This window comes from Gymnoscopelus microlampas (genome assembly GCF_963454915.1).
Source record: "Gymnoscopelus microlampas genome assembly, chromosome: 9".
NCBI classification, from domain to species: domain Eukaryota; kingdom Metazoa; phylum Chordata; class Actinopteri; order Myctophiformes; family Myctophidae; genus Gymnoscopelus; species Gymnoscopelus microlampas.
This window is the reverse complement of record NC_139946.1, coordinates 29,657,236-29,680,553: the sequence shown is the minus strand read 5'-3', so window position 1 is coordinate 29,680,553 and position 23,318 is coordinate 29,657,236. Positions and strand designations below refer to the sequence as shown.

Genomic DNA, 23,318 nt, shown 5'->3' with positions numbered 1-23,318 from the left:
ACCTCTTTGAGGGTGAGGCGAGCCACTCGAGGTGCACCGCGGCCCCGGCTCCGCATGGTGGCAGTGTTTTCCAAGGTTACTTTTCCATGTGCAGGCCAACAGCAGCATCAACATCCTCACCTGATGTGACCTTTCCATCCAACTGTGGCCAAATCATAGAGGTATAGGGGCCAAATAAGTGTATTTTACTTAAGTAAAAGCAGCAATAGTAATGCCACAATATAAACACACTCTGTAAAGGCCACGAGTTTACACAAGTAAAGGCCTGATGTGTTCAAAATGTTACTTGAGTAAAAGTACAAAAGTATTGGCATCAAAATAGACTTAAAGTAACAAAAGTAAAAGTACTAAAATGTTTGAAAATAGAAGATCTACAAGCTCACAACGCTTCGACGTGTTGTGAGCTTGTTGTAGATCGTCTATTTTCAAATGGCCTATGTATTAAATAGGGCTAAAGTGGTTAATGTATGTTTTACAATGTAATCATTTATATCGGCAAAGTAACTAGTAACTAGTTGTCAAATAATTGTACAATATTTGCCTCTGAACTGTAGTGATTGATTGATTGATTGATTTATATTGATTTATTGATTGATTGAAGCACTTTATTTAGAGAGACATGGACACAGTACAGGGAAAGTACAATTCACAATCATATGTCCTCTAAACTGGATCGCTCATAAAAGCACAATGGCTTATTTAAAATGAGCTCCCCACGCACTCAAATCATGATGGAGTAGAAGTATAAGTAGGCCTACAGAAAATTGGAAATACTTCAGTAAATACAAATACTTTTTGACAAGCGACACCGTCGTGGTATGTCGTCTCTAGCAGAGCGATTCAAAGGCTCTGTGGAATCAGGACTAACTATTTACTTCTGGCTCAGGTCAAGTGTCTGCGTGCTCGCAGCAGGTTCACCGTCTCACGCATCGACGTCGTCACCGAAAATAGCCGATCTACAAGCTCACACCGGCCGCTTGTAGGTCGGCTATTTTCGGTGCACCGTGCCTTCACTAACTCCTGAGCAGCAGCATAGTGACAGTGTTGCCATGTCGGCTTATTATAAGCGGGCATGTGGGCTTCTTTTTCTGTAAGGTTGCTTGTAATTAATACGGGTAGTTGCGGGGTTGCTTTTTTTTTTGGGCTTGTTTCTAAAGTGTACTTGCTTATTTAGGCTTCCTTCCACATGTTCTTATTATTTAAACCGGTGGTTCTCAAATATTTTCATGAAACAGTTTTGTGCCAGCTGAGCATTTGTGTTTTGTGTCAAAATATTCCAAACATTCCACATTTTATTGCAAGTGTTTTTGTAAATAGCAGATCTACATGCTCATTCGCGACACGTTGTGAGCTCTGCTTGACAGCTTGTAGATCAAATAGCTGATAAGGTGCTCATGGGATGTGGCTGTAGTGTAGTGGCCTCTTTTGGGCTTGTTTTCATAGACCTGGCTGCTTATTTCTCTCACAAAACCTGGCAACGCTGCACAGTGAGGACACTTTTCTTCTTGAATGAGTTGCTGTGGATGTGGTGTTACAGTTGGACCTCTGGGGAGAGCAGAGATGAAGAGGTGAGTACCACAGTCCTAATCTGAGAGGTGGAAGTTGCCTATGATGTTGCATGTAGAACAAGAACTGTAGCTGTAATAAATAATAATAATAATAATAACAACAATAATAATAATAATAGTAATAACAATAATAATAACAATAATAATAAATAATAATACATGGTAACCTTTTCATGGTACCCAAAGTTGCTTTACAAAACAAACAAAAACTAAATAATTGTATAATGCATGGGTTTTTGGAGTTTGTTATAGCCTATAGGCTGTAATCTATCTATTAGTTGAAAATAAAAACAAATACACCTTTATAACTGACGAATGATGATAAAAAATATAAATCTGATCTAATTTCTTTACTTTGTTTTGTTTTTTGATTTATGTTTTTAGATTTTTGTTTCCATGTTTTCATGTTTTTGTGTTTTATCTGTTTTTAGATTTGTTATTTCAATGTATTGTTTCGCTCTTGATTTTTCTTTCACGATAATCTTTTTTCATATATAGTGCTGGCTTACGGTAGGTTAACATTACTACACATCACACACAGATTTAGAACTCAAATGTAAGCTGTTCTTTCTGTTTCTACAGTTCCTGCCAAGAGGGAATATAAAGTGTCAGGAACTCCCAGTGGAACTCGAAACCCATGCAACTGATTTCGTTTGCCTCTGTTGAATTGAATACAACAGAGACTGGATCGCAAGGCTAAATTGGATATGGCTGAGGAAATGCCCCTGTGGACCTCTGACAGGTTAGCTGACAAAAAATACATTTCAAAGAGAAATCTAAGGAAGTATGAGGAAAAACAGCACGTTGCTCATCTCACCCAAGACGGCTCTTATCAAGTGATGAGTGACCCTTCATCTTGTAATGATGATGCCAACTGGGGCTGCAGTGACTCTGGGATGATTTATCTGAACCCTCAAACACCCAAGTGGACCCTTATGGACAAGTTTGCTGGCCTTTTATCAGGAGAAGAGCGTGAAGTTGGTCATAACCAAGACTGCAGCAGTCGAGATGAATGCACTCAATATATGAAAGTCAACAAAACACATGGACCAAGGAACGCATACTCAGACACTTTGCAGCAGAACGCAACCAACTGTGCCAAGGTCCACAAAAAACAGGAGATACAAATTGACGAAACCGCCAATCAGATGCTGTGTAATGTGAACGAGATAAATGCTGATGGACAAGGATGTTCTCTAGATAGCGGTGTGAACATGGGAAGCAATGGGAACGATCCTCTTATAAAGGATGTTTTATTGTTTGATGTCTGTGAGGACAGCAAGGTCCGTCGACTTTTTGAAGCTATGAAAAAACGTGGAGTTCAGACTGATGCAGAGAACCGTCCTTATAAATGTCCCCACTGCAGCTGGGCTTTTAAGAAGCTCTGCAACCTGCAGAGCCATTTAGAAACACACAGCGGCTTAAAGCCGCATGTATGTGATGTGTGTGGAAAGGCTTATTCTCATCAAGGCACACTACAGCAGCACAAGCGCCTGCACACGGGCGAGAGACCCTATCACTGCCCTTTCTGTGTCAAGACCTACATTTGGTCCTCTGACTACCGCAAGCACATCCGTACGCACACTGGCGAAAAGCCCTATGTGTGTGACAACTGTGGCAAGGACTTTGTGCGCTCCTCTGACCTGCGGAAGCATGAGCGCAACATGCACGTCAACAACAAGCCCTTTCCTTGCACTTACTGTGACAAGACCTTCAACAAACCCCTATCCCTGCAGCGGCACGAGCGCAAACACCTGGGAGAAAGACCTTTCTGCTGCCCCGACTGTGGGAAAGCATTTGCCTTGGCAAGCCGCATGGCAGAGCACCAGAAGACACACCGAGGCCTGCGCCCATATGTCTGCTCCGTGTGCGCCAAGTGTTTCACAAAGTCATCTAATCTCATCGAGCACGAGGCCATACACACTGGCGTGCGGCCCTATAAGTGTACAGAGTGTGGGGTGTCCTTTGCCATGGCATCCCGCCTGGTGCGTCACCAGTATGTCCACACTGGTGAGAAGCCATTCAGCTGCACAGGTTGCAACATGAGCTTCAACCAAATCACCACGCTGAAGACCCACCAGGAGCAGACCTGCGCTGGGAGGATCTTTGTCTGTACGGAGTGTGACAAATCCTTCCCATGTGCGTCCAAGCTTGCACAACACACGCTGAGCCACAAGGACAAGAATGTGTGACTCTTTTTCAGGACAGGTACATTTATGTTGCAGCACTAGGCCTACTGTTCTCTGTGGGTAATAGATCCAGAGCCTGACCGATGCCAAACATTTTGAGTCTGATGCCGATCACAATTTTGGAGTCCGACCTAGACCACCAATTGCCAGTGTTTTGATTGATATTTTGTCAAAAGGGAAACATTTTCTAATAAAAAAACATCTATTTGAGACTATTTAACTAGTATTAACTATTCAACCCAAAAAATTAACTAAACAAAGTTTTTGATACATTTTTAGATTTAATAAAAAAAAGAAATCAAAAGTAGCTTATCTACACGCTCACAACACATTGTGTGCAACACGTTATGAGCTTGCAGATATATTTTTTGATTTTTGATCCGGATACATCAGCTGCACAATTGTGAATACTGATGTCGTCAACAAAGTCTAATATTGGCCAATATATCGGACTTGCCGATATATCGTTCTAGCTCTAATTATATCTAAATCCTGTGAGAACATTTTTCATTTTAGTAAAGTTAATCCATATACCTTTGAATCATTAACAACAAGAGTTTCCTTTCAAAAATAGGCAAACATGATCAAGAGGTTTAACTCAAATGGAAACCAGCTTGTCATAATGAAGCTGCTTTCAGAGAGTACAAGGCCATGGCTTATCAAGTGTTTTCCCAGAATGTAAGTACAATAAAAAACACCTTTGTAACCCTCAGCTCACTTGTACTCTTGTCTTATGCCAGACATGTCTATATGAGTGTTGTATGCATATTTTCTAAATAGTAGTAGAAGTAGTAGTAGAGTGTTTGTTCAGTTACAAGGATGTTTATCATAATCGCATGGCAAGCATGTGTGGTATATGCTTCTTCCAAACCATAATCTCGAATAACCAGAACGTGATCTAATATTCTGAGACTGCAACAACACATCTTATGCTATTTGCATTTGGAGAAAATTTAAGTTATGTGTTATGATGTCAATAAAAAATAATACAAATAAAAACGTTCTTCTTTTCAAAGTGACAGTGCTTTTCCTTTCTCACTGAGGTCATTATTTGAATATTTTAACTGCATAGCTTTTTGGAAAGGATTCTGGAAAGGAAGACTGTTACACTATTCAAAATGTTCAGTTGAGTTGTGGATTGGTAGGCACTAGGCAGAGGCTGTGTGCAAGTACTGTAACCTGAATGTGTGCGTCAATGTGCTGAATTCTCAGCTGAGCTAGCGGGCCACGTTCATTCATGGCTTGTGCAGAGTAATGGTAAATGGAGCACCAACAACACCTGTCACGTTGCTTGCTCCATGCAGCTGATAAGCCAGACCACGTGGTATTTGATGTTATTGATGAAACACATTAAAGTGATCTATTTCAATTTTCATTTTCTGCATCAAGAAATAAATGATACCAAAAGCACAGATATAAATATTAATCAATATATTTAAATTTAGCAACTGTTCTGGTACTGGAAAACATCAGCACAATATAAACATCAACTGGCAATAAAAAAAGCAACATGGCATTTATAAGAAGCATCATTTACATCTTACACATGGTTACATTACAGCATACTGTAGCACAGTTCTCAGCCATCATTCTCAGCCTAACCGAGTTTTACAAAGATGTCCCTTGAAATATAGTTCCAGGGCTTTTTCTTAGATTGTAACCACTGATTGCACCCATTCACCAGCCTGTAAAACAGATTGATTTAGCTAATGTCTTGAGGAGGAATGAGGGCAGTGGGTCACGCTCATGTCTGTCCGTTGGCCTAACCTCCATCCACATTTAAGCCCTATTTTATACATACAGTGGCAGTATACAACGGTGTCCCTTGCCAAACATAGCCGATCTAAGCTCAACACATTGCATAATGTACAAGGACGGAGAATAAATTATGACTAGCAGTCCTGGCAGCATGGAAATAACTTCTTGTAATTAGTTACACTTTACATTTGTATGTGCATTTTCTTTCGGTGTGGTGTGGTGACAAAGTCACGTCAGAACAAATATGCTATAAATTAGCATCAAATTTGCTTTGGTTTTCTACAGTATTTACTTTATTATGCAGCGCTTTGCTGGATTTAAGATAAAATGCCTCACATTTCTTCTGTCTAAATGCAATTCTCTACTGGCTGGAAACTGTTTCATTTAAAACCCAGCAGTACTGGATTTATTCCAGGTCATAATTATGGTTAACTGATGCAGTTCTTTACAGTTGTTATATTTCATAATGATAGCCTGCAAAAGCTCATCACTTTCAGCATCACAGTCAAATAACATTAGCAAGCGGTCCGGTGAATGTAGAAGCACTGTAACTCCATCAATACCTTCATGACCAGCCAGTCAACCTGCAGTAAAGCATTCTTTGGTGTTACCAGCATCAGCTGACCGCATCAAGTCCCCTTGTGCATTATTATTAAATAGAGGTGATTCATACATGTCTATTCCCTTCTATCTCAGGATCAATTATAATATCCCGCTGTCAGCAGTGAGGGAAACACACCACAGCTGTTTAACTCCCTCAGTGAATATGATTTACCAGCCCGTCCGCTGTATCTTAATAACCAACATACTGCGTGAGGGGAAAGTGCTGTGCATTTGAAAGGGCATCCAAAAAAAGAAACAGGCTGTTGGCATGGCGATGGGGTGTCATGAGGTCAGTGGGAGAGGTGTCAATGACCCTGGAAATGCAAAAGAGAAATACTGTACAACTAGGGCTGTCACGGTCATGAAATTCTACTTGACGATTAATTGTCATGTAAATACTTGAGATTAACGATTTAATTGTTTATTTGGTTTTGAACATTGGAACATTTGAATAAAAAATACTTTAATGTTTTATGCCTTTTAGGCCTTCTAAACAAAAATGCAGATGGGCAGAAATTACAAATAACTTAAATATGCACAGAAATGACTGACAATGACTGGTACCCATAATCAAAATAGGCCAGAACCGGCCATGCATTTAATTATTTTATACCTTCAAAACCTTTCAACAACAGCAGAAATAGCCAATCTGCTATTTTTTGCAATTTTTCAACAGATGAATTTGTACATGATCCTGCAAAAATAATTGCAATTACCTCAAATAATTGCGATTAGGTGATTATGTAATAACGACTGTGCACCTATTGAAGTGCAAAAACTGCAAATAATGCCATCAGACCTCTGGAGCTTGTTCAGAAAGCTGCAGCTCGTCTGGTGTTCAATCGCCCCAAGTTCTCCCACACAACTATCCTTCTCCGTTCTCTACACTGGCTCCCCGTAGCGGCTTGCATCCAGTATAAAACCCTGGTGCTAGCCTATAGGGCAGTGAAAGGAACAGCTCCTTCCTACCTCCGGGCTATGGTCAATGCCTACACCCCTGCCCGACCACTTCGGTCTGCCACCTCGGGGCGACTGACTGCCTCGTCACTCAAGGGTCCTTCTGGGCGATCCACACGGTCACAACTTTTTTCTGTTCTGGCCCCACAGTGGTGGAATGAACTTCCCACTGATGTCATGACAGCAGAGTCACTGCCCATCTTTCGCCGCAGGCTGAAAACCCACCTCTTCAGGAAACACTACCCTTCCTCTTTGCCTGGCCTACTTGTTGTTAACTAGTTGTACGAATGCTTGTTTTATTGTTGTATTGTTTATTGGACCTTGTTTAGTCAATACAAGTATTTGTTTTAGCTCCTGCTCATTTGATTTAGCTATTTTGTCTCATCTGTTTAAGGAAATAGGTAGCTGATATATTGCACTTTTACCTTAGCGCTAGGTATACTCTTGGTTGCTTGTTTTTGCAGAAAATGCACTTATAACCGTTGGTGATTAGTAGTTTTCGTTCCCTACCTTTGTTGATTGCACTTATTGTAAGTCGCTTTGGATAAAAGCATCTGCTAAATGACTGTAATGTAATGTAATGTAATGTAATGTAATGTAATAAGTTTTTACCTGACATGCAGAATGGAGGTGTTGATATGGTGTCTACCCCAGCTGTTGCCCTAGGCTATTATGCAAAAAGAGAAATGAAATATTTAGAACATCATATCACATTCATGATTAGCAAGATAATGCCGTCAGTGACAGACTACTAAATTGGAGTAATTAAAATGATTAGATTTGTATGCATAGTTGCCCTTTTGCTACAGGCTCAAAATAACTAAAAATGTGTCCAGGGGGTTCATGTGTAAACGGAAATGAAAGCCAAAAGCTGAATGAACAAAAATGATCACACACACAAATACATTTGTGTGTGTGATTTGTACTTTTGTTAAACCTGATTTTCAGTCTCATCTTCATATAATTGGTCCTCACTAATACTCATTAAAGATTACACCATTACTCGCCATGCGTCTCAGAGATGACCTGTGGATGCTGGACAAGAAACCTGCAGTGACATTATTGGTGGGGATTCAAAGCTAATGGAAACTACATCTTTTCTCTTCCTGGAAAGTTAGCATGCTGAAATAGAAGCTATTGTTCTTCCATAAAAATAAAAAAAATCTTGTTTGAAATCTTGTTTTCTGAACTGTCCACAGCCCTCCTCTGAGATGCAGAGTGAGTAGACAGAAATGGTGCCATCTTAAAGGAGTAGTTCAGCCGAAAAATTACTTATTTTCTATCAATTACACACCCCATGAAGCCTTGAATTGATGGACATTTTTCTGTTTTTGTCGCATTCCTAATGCACCCCTGTAACATCATGCTGTGATACTAGTCTGATAGATCTGGGCTCTCTTTGAGGCTAAATTGAGGGTTTATTTGTTATTCATTTATCATTATTAGCCATAATATTTGTTATTATTTAAATTGATGAAGCTTTCAATTCAAGGTCAAAGAAAGAACTCCCCAATTTGTATCAATTGAATAAAGCAACTCCTGTCCGATTAAATCAAAGTACCCTTTGATCTAGAAGGGGTAGACTTTTAAGGTACCTCCCAATGAAAAGAGCTTGCAGAACAAGGCAGGCAACTCTGGAGAGAGGATTACACTCAAAAGTGCCTTTTGCGAAAAGTTAGTTCCGTTACCTGGTTGAGGTCAAAGGTTAGGTATGGGATATCAACAAAATACTCCAGGGGACCCAGGGTGATGCCCTCATCTTCATAAACTTCTATGATCCCATAATTAAGCACCACTTGTTGAGGGCAGATGTTTTTCCACATTCTAATACTAAAGTCACATCCAGTCAATGTGTGCAATGCTGACATTTATTCTCCACATCATGAATGGGGATGAAATGAGTAGTGGTTTACAATTAAATAAAGGCATTGCAAGAAATACAATGTCTGTGACATTGCAGAATACAAGGGCCCACTTAGAGCCCAGGTGAGCTGGAACTGGCACAGCGAAGGAGACTTCCGATGTTGAACACCTCCTGGGAACAGGGCTTGAGGGAATAGGGAGCTTCTGTCCTTACACAAGAGTCTAGTGGCACGTCTCAGGTGGTGATAACGGTCTTCTCAATGAGGGCACTCACTATTGTAGCTCCAGTTAAGTCACTCTTCAGAGAGCTCAACTTTATTTTCAGAGTTGCACATGAAGGCCTGCCGGTTCTTGGCAATGCAGTAAGTCCAGTCACTGAGACCCTCATTCGTATCCCATGTCTTCGGCCTTCCAGTTCTTGATTATGCTCTCCAGATAGAGGTCCCAGACAAAACCGTCTCTTTTAGACTGTCTGAGGTGCCAGGGAGGCACTGGCCAACCCTGCCTGCATCTCACACATTGACAGGATGTCTTTCTCATCGGGCGAGGGGAGATATCTGCCTTCAGCAAGTGCCGCTCAATACTTGGAGACACGGAAGTCATGGATCATGGAAGTTTGTAAAGAGGTGGGCATCATTGAGAATATCCTGGGTAGAGCCATATGTCGGCCTGGTTGATAACACTATTGGAGTGATTGTTCCCTAACTCACCTGAATATTTTGAAAAGGATTTGACGCCAGCAGGCGAGGTATGGGAGCCCATGGGTGGGGGAGGGGGGCAGTGCCCAGCAGCGGGCACTGGCTCCTGAGAAAAGAAAATATGTCTTACATCAACTAAGACAGAAAAGGTGAAATTAATAAAGTTGAGGTGAACATTATTACTCAAAATCGTACAATCTGAGCTGGATTGACAATGTCTGAGTTCTCATTTTGGACATCTTTGGATTTGAACCAGCCACTAAACCATCCTGTTTTGGTACTCTGCAAAACAAAAAACAAGTACACATTAAAACTTATGTAAGATAAAAGAGAAGCTGCTATAAAGTTGTAAACATGATTCATCATCCACATACCTGTTTGGGAAGGGTATTGGCTGGCTGTGAACCCATGCCCAGCATAGACATTTCCTGTGTGATGGGCTGTTGACTGTGACCTCCTTGACTGTGGTCAGTCTCTGGCATGGTGTTTATCTGAACACAAACAACAGTTTTGAAAAATGATCAGACAACAAAATATAATAATGCCACATATATGTGGTGTATGTATCTGAATTATGTAACTGAATAGCTCAGCCTATCTATATTAAACCAAAGTGCTGGGTGCTTAAAGGCTAATTTATACCGTTTGTCAGTATATAATACTCTAAGTGGCTACAAATCTTTCTCACCATGCTCATTCCAGAACAAAACTGACCACCTGGGGAAACAAAGAATTCAAAGACTGAGTCATTCTTAAACACATACAGTCATCTGTATCCCTTTCAAAATACATGAATGTATATTAAAGGGATAGTTCACCCCCAAAATGACTTTTTTTCTTATCGATTAGTCACCCCATGGAGACTTGAATTCATGGATATTATTTTGTTTTTGTCGCAATCCTAAGCCAATAGTCATCAAATTATTGGCTTAGGAATGCGACAAAACCCAAAAAAATATTGATGAATTCAAGTCTCCATGGGGTGTCTAATCGATAGGAAAAAAAGTCTTTTTGGGGGTGAACTATCCCTTTAACATTTTAAAACCTTTTTTCCCTATAATCTGTTGCTTACCCTCGGTTGTTGAAGGGAGCCCCTCCAAAGAAGAATGCAAAGCAGCAGATTTGACTTCAGCGCTATCTGTGTTATGATAAATGTCTTGGCTGCCGGCCATCACAAGTGTTGGAGGAGCATAAACCACCGGCGGTGTAAGACTAGCCTGTGGTCTAGACAAAGGGACAAGGAGACAGTACAGTGGAGTGTATCACAGTGAGTCAGTGGTGGAAGAAGCAGTCCAATTGTTTTATAAGTAAAAGTAGCAATACCACAAATGTATAAATACTCTGATACAAGTAAAATACCTGTATTCCTGAGTAAAATTACAAAAGCATTGTCATCAAAATATACTTACAGAACAAAAGTAAACGTACATCTTTTTATTTATTTGTTAAACCTTTTTGGAAAATAGTCAATCTACCAGCTCCCAAAATTAGTGTTCTTGCTAACCCCTCATATATTTACAGTCACTGCTTCTTAACTTATCTTCTTAACTGTACTGTACTGTACTGTACTGTACTGTACTGTACTGTACTGTTTTAGAGTGCATTGCTGTCTCCCTCAAATAAACAAATAAAGTAAAAGTACAACGTGCTGCGATGTGACGTGTTGTACTTGTTGACCAGTTATTTTTGAATTAAAATAGAAAAAAATAGAATGCCTGCAACACTCCAGATTAAACAAAAGTCTCAAGGTGCACGGCTCAACAATGTCATGAAACTGAGAAAACAGCCAGCACACAATAAATGTCCTTTTCACATAGTTTTATTTACTTCTCCAAAGACAGAGCAACGGACACGTTTCAACCTAACAGGTCTTCCTCAGCGCTGACAACGCTGAGGAAGAACGCATCTGTTGCTCTGTTCGTGGGAAGGAAATTTATTGTGTGCAGGCTGTTTTCTCAGTTTCATATTTTAACAATTGCCTAGTGTTGGCAGAGTTATGCACTGTACTGACTGCGTGCAATCTTTCTTAAGTCTGAGAGTGTACAAATTTAGTGTAATTGGAGTGTAATTAACAAATTGATTTGTGGCACAAATTGTATACCTCCAGTTCTCAGTTCCCCCGCTGCCCCATGGCAATGCTATAATTTCTTCTTCTTGTCCTGCAGCCTGGGCCCAGGGGTTATCTTCTTCCTCCGTTCCTCTGTAGTAAAGCAGCTCAGCCTTTGGACTCTGTGCATCACTTCTTAGGTCATCTATGTCTGAGTCTGTAGTTAAATAAAGGGAACGAAGGGAAAACCCTCAATAATCTAGCCCAACCACAGCAGGAGGACTTGATAATAGTTCATCACCTGCAAGTGTGAGAATCATAAGAAACTGCTTTGTGGTGTCAGACTACCACATAATTATGCCTGATTTATACTTGGTTGCGTTCTGTGTCACACACCAGAAATAGCAGATCGACAAGCTCTGTGAGATCTTGTAGATCTGCTGCACAGGCGCACAACTAAGTATAAATCACCCTTTAGTGTATCATAAGAAATAATGACCTGGGACTTGAAGATTACCTGAACACACTTTGCTCTCCCCGTGGTCTAAAGCACTTCCCTCAGCAGGTGACTGGTATGTATCATTACAACCATAGCTCCCCATCTGAGCAAAATCACATGTTTAGCCATACTGTTTATTTTGTTGGAGTTCCAAAAGTGTAAGTATAAATTATAACGTGAATCGTGAAAGCCAAACTAGGTTTCAAATAGAAGATTGACCATAATGAAGCACATTTATGTGTGCTTGAGTAAAGAGGAAGTAATCAACAACAATATTTCTTGACTATATTAGTTGATGTACAACAGACATTGTTTCATCTTGGCATGAAATATCTCAGAGGTAAACTTGCTTCTTCGTGTCAGCAGTGCAATGTGGACATGGTGGTTGGTGGAATACAATGCATGGAAAGGTAGCCCTGACATTGTTACTCACCTGTACGCCATGGTGCCTCAAGCGCAGCTGTTGCAGCCAGTCGGGGTCCTGTGCATCTCCACTGAGCTGCTGGCCCTCACACTGTCTCAGTCTTTCTACCAGCTGAGTAGAAACAAGCATGGATTTTTTTGTTGTTGTATTAGACACATAGCCGAGCTGAGAGCCTTAAGTCCGATTTATACTTCATCGTACGACAGTGCCGTTCAGGACGGATGCGACAAGTTGTGATTTTGTAGATCGGATATTTTTGCCGAACGACACCGTTGTATGACAGGGAATAAATAAAGCATTAGCATATGAGATACAATGGGTAGACCGTTGGTAAGCATGTGCATGTACACATGCTTGTGTGTTTGTGCATGTGTGCGTGTGTGCGCGTGTGCGTGTGTGCGTGTGTCCATACCTTAATAACCTCTCCACTCAGCACCAGGAACGGCTCCTGTTGTTGAAGAATTGCCTTTCCTACCACCTCACAGTAATGGAACGCCTGCGATACAAGCCCATAGTCCAGCAGTCTACTGGCATACAGGAATTTATACACCTGGCCACAACGTGTCAATATTTAGTGTCAATCGTGATTGAAAATTGGATTTGGAGTATCAAAACCATGTACATCCATTTATATAGTAGACAAGGTTTCTGTTGACCGTTGAATAGGGCATCAGTAAAACACACGGCAAAAGGCAAATTTATATTTTGGTACAAATATTACATATGTCCAACTGAGAAAAGTGTCAATGGAGAATAAATGACACTTAAAACTGCAAAAGCCACGTTATTGAAGCTTTAATGAGTATGAGCTTGTCTTAGTGGATGACACAGGAGAATGCAATTAAAAAGACAAAAGCAATGGGAAATGAAATACAGATGGATGTTATGAACTACCTGGAATGATGGGATTGAAAGCAAATTTCCTCCAAGTGTCTGGCAATACTCAAACAACTCAGTGCACTGAATGTAAAAGTTGCTGGCAAACTCAAAGAAAGGGAGCCTAAAGGAGAAATAAGATATGGAGTTCTATAAGCCAAAAGGACAACTTTTGCCCGAAGCATAAAAAATGACTCAAATAAATTACGTAGAGCGATGAGGTTGCAATTGTGTCCCACCTGTGGCTGCTGCCCAGCAGCACAAGCCTTGCTGCTTTTTGTGTGAACACGCCAAAGGGAGTGCGGGCTGTCAGGTAGCACACGTGTGCCGCATGTAGGAGGCCTCTTGAGGCTGGAAAAGAATGGCACACCACCTATTGACTGTATTCAAATGGCAGCCATTTTGCTCTTACATCATAGTATGTGTTGGTCAGACTGCTCGTACCTAGTGTGTCTCCCATGGTGACGATGGCCTTCTGTTGGACAGCAAGGTCACCCGACTCATTGTTGGAGAGCAGAATAGCTAGATGGGGCTTCCAGTCACCCCATTTTTCATTACCACAGCACTGGGAACAAAATATCACATCCAACAAATCAGCTACTAAACTGCAACGTCATAGTGGCAACATTTATTGTTGCGAACGCGGAAGGAGACGAGAAGCTAACGGCTGCAGCCTGGGGGAAGGGGCGGGGCGGTCTGCAGACAGCAAGCTCTGCAGACAGGCCTGCAGAGCCAGCAGGACCGACATTACTGCCCCGTAGTGTTTCGGTGACTCATGTATACTCGTATTGGGGCAAACGCAGTCCCCACCAAAAATATTTACGATTCTGTCCCTATCGGTACATAACTCGGACGGCGCTGAGTCGACTAGCAGACCTTCGGCCGGTCGTTGCGGGCACTCGCGCCTGGAGGCGCTCGGGCGCAACTCCTCGGCCTCAAGGTCTGCTGAGTCGGCGCGCCTCCGTCATGCGCGGAAGCCACTAGTCGGAGTGGCGAGATGTCGGCATGGAAGACGGTTGTTGCCACTAGGAGGAGTAGGGAGGTGGCTTGTGTCTGCAGACCTGTCTGCAGACACAGGATCTGCAGACCTGTCATCCAAGGTTGCAGCCGTTACTACTTGAAGGAGACGCCTCCGCCCAAGTGGAGCCTACCATGTAACTCGGCTCGGCTTGTGTCTCTGTCTGTCTGTGTGTGTGCAGTATGTGTGCAGCCGCGCCCCCATGTGACTCACGCTCTCATTGGCTCGCGCCCCCATGTGACTCAAAACTCCGTGACTGAAATATAGCAGCTGCACTACCTGTGTGCAGCCGCCAGAGTGCGCCAGAGTTCACTACTACAGTGTGGCTGAAATATAGAACTGCGTTCGCTTCCAGCGTTCGTTCGCGCGTCTTACTTGTATAATGTAAACAATTACTTTCTCTGAATTGTTTTAATACTTTATTCAAAGTCAAAATAGTGTCATTGTACACCACTTAGTTTTTTGACTGTGAATCCAATAAAGTGACTGCAGAATAGTTTTATCTTTTAAATGTTTCTGTTGAATAAGGATTTAACCACTTCCAAGTTCCAACCTATTTTGGGCATGTCATTATAGGTGAAAAAAAAAAAATACCCCCCCCCCCCCCCCCCCCCCAATAGCTGAAATAGCCGATCTGCAAACTCAACATGACGCGTAGTGAGCTTGTAGATCAGCTCTCTCTTTTTGGAAATAGGGCTTAAGTGGTTAACAGAGTACACACATTTTGAGAGCGCACTACAGTATGTTCATCAGTGATGTCATGTGGGATTTACCGTGGATACCGCAGGGACTCTCCCTGAAAGCATCTGGAAGAGGGTCTGCAGGGGGTCACTGGCTGTTAGCTGGCTTGTAAACCTGCAAACAGAGCCACTGTGTCATGAAACAGTGACCAACACAATCACAAGGCAGCATTGTATTGAAACAGCAGAACGCAAGCAATTGGCTATTTTCACTATTTGTCATACAAAGAAATATATAGGGTGAAGAGGAAAACGAGGAAGAGGAGTTGATCTGCTTTCACCTATACGATGTTAGAGTCTACTTGGCATACACTGATGATGAACCATGGCAAGCCAAGATTTTGTGCGCAATGCCGTTGACTTGGCGGTCCTTAATGTGGACAGGGACAAATTTGCGTTCACACAACACTGCATACATACACTGGACATATCTATCCCAGGCCACCTGCTAATGCAGCCTGAGTGATCAGATCCCAAGATGTCTTGAGAACCAATTGAGTGCGTTCACACCGGTATTTAAAGCTGTATCCTGGGTGATCACGTCACCCAGGATACATTTTAAATGGCAAGTCTGAACAGGGCCCTAACAGAAGGCATACCGCCTACGTCTTGTCAGTCACAAACTAGTGTTGGTCACGCTATCTCCAACCCTTTAACTTCCCCCATCCTGTCGCCCCTCTCGTGTGGCCCTGACATATTTATTTCTGAGACATTCTGCTCAGGGTGCCAAAACAGCACGTGAATGGATAGGGTTACGTCATGAATAGTTTGCACAAGCCGTGGAGTAATGATTTACAGTAGTTTCAACAACTTAATTTAACTGAGAAGAGTGTAAAAATGAACCCGTAGCGGCTCCATAAGAGCTCAGGGTTAAATCAAAATGCAAAAACAACCAGCATTTACATTTGGCTTACTGCACAGTAGGTCAGCACTGATTACACTGCAGGAGAGCAGGACAGTGTTAATGCTTTGTTTAATGTACTACCATAAAGTTCCCCATACAAAACAATTAAAAGCACCCAAGTAAAAAAAATACAAAAACATACACACAAAAAACCAAGGCAGAAGTGCTAACTGGTAAACATTTGAACTCACAAAATACAAGGTAAACTGTAATAATTTTGCACCTCAGATTGTGTTGGACACGCAACCCCTACATGTATCTGGTAAGACATTACAATAATTGAAGGAGGTTTGAAGATAAAGGTTTCAAATGTATATTTTTGATTTTCTAAATAGGAGTATTGTATATGTCCCATGATGAAATGAAGTGTAAAACTAATGTTGTCGTCCGGTGTTAATCCTTATGATCCAATCCCTGAATAGTGTCAACCCTGAGAAGTACTTCCTAGAAAGGAAACATAAATTCTATCTCCATAGTGTGTGTGTGTGTGTGTGTGTGTGTGTGTGTGTGTGTGTGTGTGTGTGTGTGTGTGTGTGTGTGTGTGTGTGTGTGTGTGTGTGTGTGTGTGTGTGTATGCTTTTGTTTTCATTGTTGTTGAATCCTGAACATTGAACTGTAATGTAAGCATAGTGTGTGACGGACATTCTTCACAAATTACCGGTCTTGTGTGTTCTTATATGGGAAGAATACTCTGATTTCCTGCAGCTGTCATGTCTCAGATGACATGACAGCCTTTCTCACCTGTTCAACACAGTGGTATAAGACCTGTTGTCCATTTTGCTGGCCAAAAAGAGTGCATGGCCCCACAGGTCACTGTCCATGGCTGACTCTAAAGCCTCCTATGGGACCAGATGGGACACAACAAGAGAGCAAATGTCAGGTTGAGAGCAGGTCACGACAACACATCTATGACCTAGGCTATCAGAGTTAGGGATGGGAATCAGCAATCAGAATCATTACAGAATCAGAATCAATAACTCTGAGAATTGACATTGCATTGTTTTACTGTGTTCAGACCCAGGGGTAATAAAATAGTTGAAAACCTTTGCAGGCCTACTTTTTCCACACTGCGAATTGATCAGAAATCAATAAGGGAATAGAGAATCGGACCGATATGCAGAATTATTAATGGCATTGGTATCAATGAAATCTTGAATTGAATGAATTCCCATCCCTAATAAGAGTGCAGTGTACCGCTACTTTAGACACCTTTAACCACTTCAAACCTGGTGTCCCTATTATATATAGTCATATAGGCAAAAAAATGTAATAGCCATTATACAAGCTTGCAACACTAGATCAGCTATTTTATCATGTATTTATTTGTTTTTTGTTTTTTTTATGAAAATACAGCTGAAGTGGTTAAAACACTTATAATATAAGTAAGTGCTTTTTATTCTAATGTTTGGGGCAAAAGAGAAGAGAGATATGGGGAATCAGCTGATTAGAAGTAACCTTTTTCCTCCCAGCCAGGAGCAGTTTAGTGTAGCTCTCCAGGTCTTTCTGTGAGCTCCCAGAGCTGAAGCTGGTGAGATTTCCTGTTAGCAGGTCCTCATCCTTGTAAGGCTCTGGTTCAGGTGCCGGGTTCTCACTGAAATCAATGAGTGTCGGAGCATCTTGGACCCGGGTTCCATCTGTCTGAGAGTTCTGTACCAGCAGCTCCGCGATATCCGAGCCAACTGTCCGCTGATCCCACGGAAATAAAGTGATATCACTTTCAGACAGAATCATGATGTTAATTTTGGCTGCTAGGTATTTCCCAGTGCACGAGATGTACTGTACTTCGAGGTAATATATCATTTGGCATGACCCACTTACTCCATTCTGTCTGCACAGCAGTATCAGGAGATTCCACAAGAGAGCAGCAGCGTTCCGGTCTGGCAGCTTGTCATCTCTCAAGCATGCTTCTGCCCTCTGGTGGGCAAACTCAATGGCATCTATTTTGTGCAAGTCTTCCCTTAAAGTGGGTGAAAAAATAAACCATCACAGAGTGTCTGTGATTCCTGTGTCTTAAATGGATTACAATACATAAACAATAAATAAGCAGGTAGAGTGGAAGAATTTACTTGACTATTGTATGGCGTATTCTCATTTATCAGCCAAGACACAAATGAAAATGGTTAAATATAATTTTAAGTTACAATGGATTTGTATAGGAAGGGGGTGTGTCTGATCAAATGAATATACAAATGTCTAAATATTGAATTAAGTAACTTGAAAAAAAATGTCTGGGGTGCACAAAAAAGCCAGAGTACACATTAAAATGACCCCAATAAATAACTCTCTAATTGCCTAATGGTAAGATGGAATTTCCACATTAATCAATATAAATTATAATCTACCCAAATATGTGATTTAGCTAATTATAATATTCACATTTATGGTAAAATGTGTCAGTCTGAGCATGCAGTTAAAGGTTCCTGAAGACTTTTTTTCAAGACAAATATAAAAAGCAATACCTAGCTAATGGCCCGGGGAATGTTCTCATCTCCAGCTGTTCCTGTGTCTCTCCTAGAATGACCTGAGGAGAAATAAAGGTACAGTAATCACAGTGACATAATCCTATTGCTCCAAGAAACCACATTTTCCTATAATCAAGTCTTTTGTACAGGTTGACACAGTATATTGAACATGCCTCTAGACTGTGGATCTCCAGCTGGCCTGGGGTTTCCTGCACGGAGAAGCCTGGACTGACCCGGATCAGCTGGCCTGCAGGCCCAAAGCTGGCAACCGGATGAGGCACTGTGTACTTAAAAGGAACTGCCATCTGATGAACTGTCGCAGCAGCATGTTCTGACAACAAAGAATAACAACACAAGTATCACTGTTAAATATCACCACAAACATCTTTCGGCCAGGCCTGTTCTTTCTAGCAACAGCAGCACTGTATTTGTATTTGGTTAGGATAGTTTATTTTGGTCTTTTTAGACAATCAAGTATAGCACAGTACATACCAGTAATGCACATTAAAATGGTCCAAAAAGGTGAAGGCTGAAGCTAAAGCTTATTTTGCCTACTCCATTTAAATACAAAATCAAATATCAAAACATATCAATGAACATAGTTTCGTATTTTGATTTAACAAACTGAAAAACAATTGATAAATATGATCAGTATAACAGTGGCTCTCAACTACGGCCCTTCCACAGCTAAATTCTCTGCATTCATTTATCTCTGAGAGTGTCACGATTGACACTCTCAGAGTAAAAGTAACACTGAGGATTTTGCAGAGTATCCACAGATACCACGGCTAGTTTTCTATTTTACCGGGTGATAATTGCATTCACACAGTGTCCGTGGGTCATTTTCTACTCTCAGAGTTTGGGGTGGTAGTGGCTCAGTAAATAGAGCAGCCATCTGGGAAATGGGAATACCTAACTGAAAGGAAGTAATCAAAAAGTATTTTGCTAATAAAAAACACTTAATTCTATGATTAGATGGATACAAAGAAATCCAGTGTGTATATATACACACACACACACACACACACACACACACACACACACACACACACACACACACACACACACACACACACACACACACACACACACACACACACACACACACACACACACACACACACACACACACACACAGCTGTATATACCGTATACCGGTATTACCGGTAGTCACCTGCATCAGATGAGTGCTGGACTGGGTCACTATGCTCAGCTCCATTGATGTATTGACTGAGCTCACAGCTACTGGAAGACATCCCTGAGTTTTTGGAGCTTGCTAGGTTCCCCGGATAACGAGAGGAGGCCTCTTCGTTGTCTTTGACAGAATGGTCCTCAGATTCATTTAGGTAACACTGGGCCTGGGAGCGGTCTCTCTGCTGGTCATAGCTGAATGAAGAGGTAAAGGTTACCAGTTGGCTTAACCACTTAAGCCCTACATACTTCATTATAATGATGGATAACAAAAATAATCTAAACAACTTTTTTTATTTAAACTCTCAAACGTTTCATTTCAATTAAACTGAGCAGTGAGGGAGAGTGGAAGAGAGAGAGAAAGCTTGCCCAGAGTAGCTGCTTTGCCAGGGTTATTGCACTAAAAACATACAGATCGATCAGCAGGTTATCGTGTGGGTGAAATAGGCTCTCTCCCTCCCTCTTACTCTCCCTTCCTCAAAAACAAGAAAATGTGTGGGTGAGTGGTATTGTGACTGACATGTACTGTTCTGTGTAGGCACGTCCAGGCTGCTCCTGCTCATATGATCTCTCGTGATGACCTGGGTCCGATCTCCACAAGTCCTGGGCAGCCCATTGGCCAGCATCTTCACAGACATAAATGACACAGAATCTTATAATCTGTTCTTTAGTGAGGCATAGGCTGCAGTAAGTATAGTGCATCAATTAATAACAGTACCTTGGTGTCCATATTGTGCTGTGTAATAATCCTGGTCAGAGTATCCATAATTCCCCTTGTAATCCCAGTAGCTGTGAGGTGGATAGTCATACCCATGCCTAAAGACAGAGGTGTACCAAACCAATTAACCAATTAAGAACTCTTGTCTGTGTGTAACATTTCATTTGTAATGTAATTAATATTAGGCTATGATGTAATATCAATATCAACGATCATAACCAAAACACAAGTAAAGAGACACAAATACACACACACACACACACACACACACACACACACACACACGTACGCGCACACGCACACGCACACACACACACACACACACACACACACACACACACACACACACACACACACACACACACACACACACACACACACACACACACAGTGAACCTACAATGCTATTGCTTTAATATCACATTATTACCCAATAGAATATAATTTAGAAGTGTACATGAAACCTAGCGTCCCTATTCTGGGGCTAATTCTGGGAAAATAGCAAGCTGAGCTTATTTTCTACGTTCTAAGTATACATTTAGCTTCAGTCATAGAAGGCCCATCACTGCATCACTGAACTCACCTGGACTGTGGCGTGGTCGTGGAGTGTGCTGATCGGTGGTGTGTGATGTAGGAGCTGGCAGCGTAGTCTGGTCTTGGTGGAGGTGGAGGACTAGTGAAGTAGGCCCTGTGGCGAGCATCTGGATGCATCCACTGCCTGTCCTCTCTGGGGTCGGCTGATGGATACTTGTGGTCACTGTCACGGTGGCCAGACCTGGCATAGTCCTCTCTGCTTCTCGCTCTGTGGGAGTGACGTCCAGTTTCTGGCCAGCGGTGACCTGAGGGGTCCATGATGGCAGGCACTCCCTCTCTTCATACACACAGAAATCACTGTTCTTATTCCCCAGGGAAAACAAGTTGAAAGAAAAAGGTTTGCTGTGTATTGTAAAAATCATAGTCCAACTTTACACTTGAAATGTTTCTATGCATACGGTTTGAATCATTGAGACATTGATTCAAACCATATGGTTTGAATCAATGTCTCAATGATTCAAAACATTGATTAAGGTAAACATTTTAAAGATTTTCAACGCTAATTCACATTCTTGCAAATAAAACATAACCTTATTGTTTCTTAGGCTAATACTCACGCCTCAAACCTGGTCCGTATGCGATCTCAGACTCAGTCAAAGTGCAACTGTAACTTCCACATCACATGAAAACACAACATGAACTGAGGTGACCTGCATGATAACAGGGTATAAAGTTCAACTTAAGGTGTGGCGTGACCTATTCACACCAATTTGCAGTTGCAAATATAGGTTATATATGAATAGGCTTATTGGGAATTATCCTGATTCAGTGGTGGAAAAAGTACTAAATGTTTTTACTTAAGTAAAAGTATCAATACTGCAATGCAGAAATACTCTGTTACAAGTAAAAGTCCGAATTTCAAAATGGACTTGAGTAAAAGTACAAGAGTATTGGCATCAAAATATACTAATAGCCTAATAAAGAAAAAGTAGGCTACTCATTATGCAGAATGTCCCATTTCACAAGTTCAAAATGTATAAAAATATTTTGAAAATGCACTGTGAGCTTGTAGATTGGCTATTTTCAAATGGCCGAAATATAAACAGGGCTGAAGTGGTCAATGTAAGTGTAGCGCCCAAGTCCTATACTTGAGGTGCTATTTAAGTGTAGTGTCAAAAGTCCTGTACTTCTGGCACTATACTGGTTGCCGAGGAAGTTCTGACTGTGCTCAAATACTGAAGGTCCAAACGTCCATGGAATTCATAAATAATGTTTTATTCTCTGTAGCCTTTTCGTGCCAATCACTTTAGCATACATTAAATCAACACATAAACAAATAAACACAGAGGATACAGACCACCAGGTCTATCAAACACAGTCAAAAGCTGTTTGCCTCTGCCACTGGCAACACCTGACGCTGTTTACAGACCTTGTTAAGTACCTTGGCCTTGACCGCACCCTGTGGTGATGTCATCAATTAAGACACAATCATAGATAAGGCTCAAATGGCTCTTACAGTAAGTTTTGTGATAATAATCTAAAACTGCAAAGTAACAAGTAGGCTAACTAAAGCTGTCAAATAATTGTAGTGGACTAAAAAGTACAATATTTGCCTCTGAGATGTAGTGGAGTAGAAGTAAAAGTAGTGAAAATTGGAAATACTGAAGAAATTGAAAATGCCTCAAAATTAAACAGTACTTTAATGTACTTAGTTACTTTACACACCACTGATCATTATATTTATTTACAATTAAACTAGGTAAATAATTTCTGACCTTCATCTTGGTTTAATCTAGGCGTAATAACATCCAATCCATGTATCCTCCAGTCATGGGGTAGAGAATAAACAACATTGGAAGTTTGGAACACGCCCTAGGGCACTTTGACAGCTGCAGTCTCCGAAGGCTACATGTATATACAAAATGAAATAACTTCATTCTTAACTTCTACAATGTCGTGGCCTGTCATTTTCGATAAACAGCCGTGTTTTAAAATAGGCTATCTAGTGGATTATATTATACCGGGAAGACAAAACACTGGATTTTTGCGCCTTGCCACGTTGCCGGGTAGTGAGATGCAGAAGACCGTCAGAGTTTTCGTCATGATACACATGAGAGCAGGATGAAGTTTGAGCAATGTTTCCCAAACAGTGGGTCGGGACCTATGGTCGGGACCCATGTTTGGGTCGTTTCCGTTACCTAGATTTAAAAATATATACTTTTTTTATTTCAAAAGATCTTTTTTTAAGTTTAAACAAAAATATCACAAA

At 41.3% G+C, this 23,318-nt stretch overlaps 2 protein-coding genes across 3 annotated transcripts; one reads left to right on the top strand and one right to left on the bottom strand.

Annotated features, from left to right (window-relative positions):
• Window positions 1–1,543: 1,543 nt before the first annotated feature.
• znf648 (zinc finger protein 648) lies at window positions 1,544–4,668 on the top strand. Of its 2 annotated transcripts, XM_084066405.1 has the most exons (3): window positions 1,544–1,568; window positions 2,151–3,776; window positions 4,332–4,668. In XM_084066405.1, exon 2 carries the CDS (start codon window positions 2,276–2,278, stop codon window positions 3,758–3,760), a length of 1,485 nt encoding a protein of 494 aa, XP_083922531.1. In that variant the 5' UTR covers window positions 1,544–1,568; window positions 2,151–2,275; the 3' UTR covers window positions 3,761–3,776; window positions 4,332–4,668. The 2 variants fall into 2 exon arrangements, with proteins under 2 accessions (XP_083922531.1, XP_083922530.1); XM_084066404.1 differs by having other exon boundaries at window positions 2,151–4,668.
• A 540-nt stretch (window positions 4,669–5,208) lies between these two features.
• On the bottom strand, window positions 5,209–23,109 carry sec16b (SEC16 homolog B, endoplasmic reticulum export factor). The gene is made up of 26 exons (XM_084066967.1): window positions 22,825–23,109; window positions 21,667–21,759; window positions 21,099–21,406; window positions 20,516–20,613; window positions 20,318–20,423; window positions 19,781–19,992; window positions 18,780–18,937; window positions 18,604–18,665; window positions 17,963–18,101; window positions 17,600–17,830; window positions 16,886–16,983; window positions 15,274–15,355; window positions 13,927–14,047; window positions 13,722–13,833; window positions 13,501–13,606; window positions 13,019–13,156; window positions 12,616–12,717; window positions 12,201–12,285; window positions 11,738–11,900; window positions 10,709–10,860; window positions 10,325–10,353; window positions 10,011–10,127; window positions 9,832–9,918; window positions 9,649–9,742; window positions 7,688–7,742; window positions 5,209–6,432 (listed from the first exon to the last, which is right to left on the bottom strand). The coding sequence occupies exons 3-25, from the start codon at window positions 21,365–21,367 to the stop codon at window positions 7,738–7,740; spliced, it is 2,766 nt and encodes a 921-aa protein (XP_083923093.1). The 5' UTR covers window positions 21,368–21,406; window positions 21,667–21,759; window positions 22,825–23,109; the 3' UTR covers window positions 5,209–6,432; window positions 7,688–7,737.
• Between the last annotated feature and the right edge of the window lie 209 nt (window positions 23,110–23,318).

What these genes read in the sequence shown, in the direction of transcription:
- znf648 (XM_084066405.1), top strand. Translation starts at nt 2,276, where the DNA reads ATGGCTGAGGAAATGCCCCTGTGGACCTCTGACAGGTTAGCTGACAAA.
- sec16b (XM_084066967.1), bottom strand. Translation starts at nt 21,367, where the DNA reads ATGGACCCCTCAGGTCACCGCTGGCCAGAAACTGGACGTCACTCCCAC. An exon ending in TTCCCCGGGCCATTAGCTAG is followed by an intron (nt 18,102 to 18,603) that starts GTATTGCTTTTT and finishes ACCCACTTTAAG; the next exon opens with GGAAGACTTGCACAAAATAG. An exon ending in GCTCCCTTCAACAACCGAGG is followed by an intron (nt 10,354 to 10,708) that starts GTAAGCAACAGA and finishes TTGTTTCCCCAG; the next exon opens with GTGGTCAGTTTTGTTCTGGA.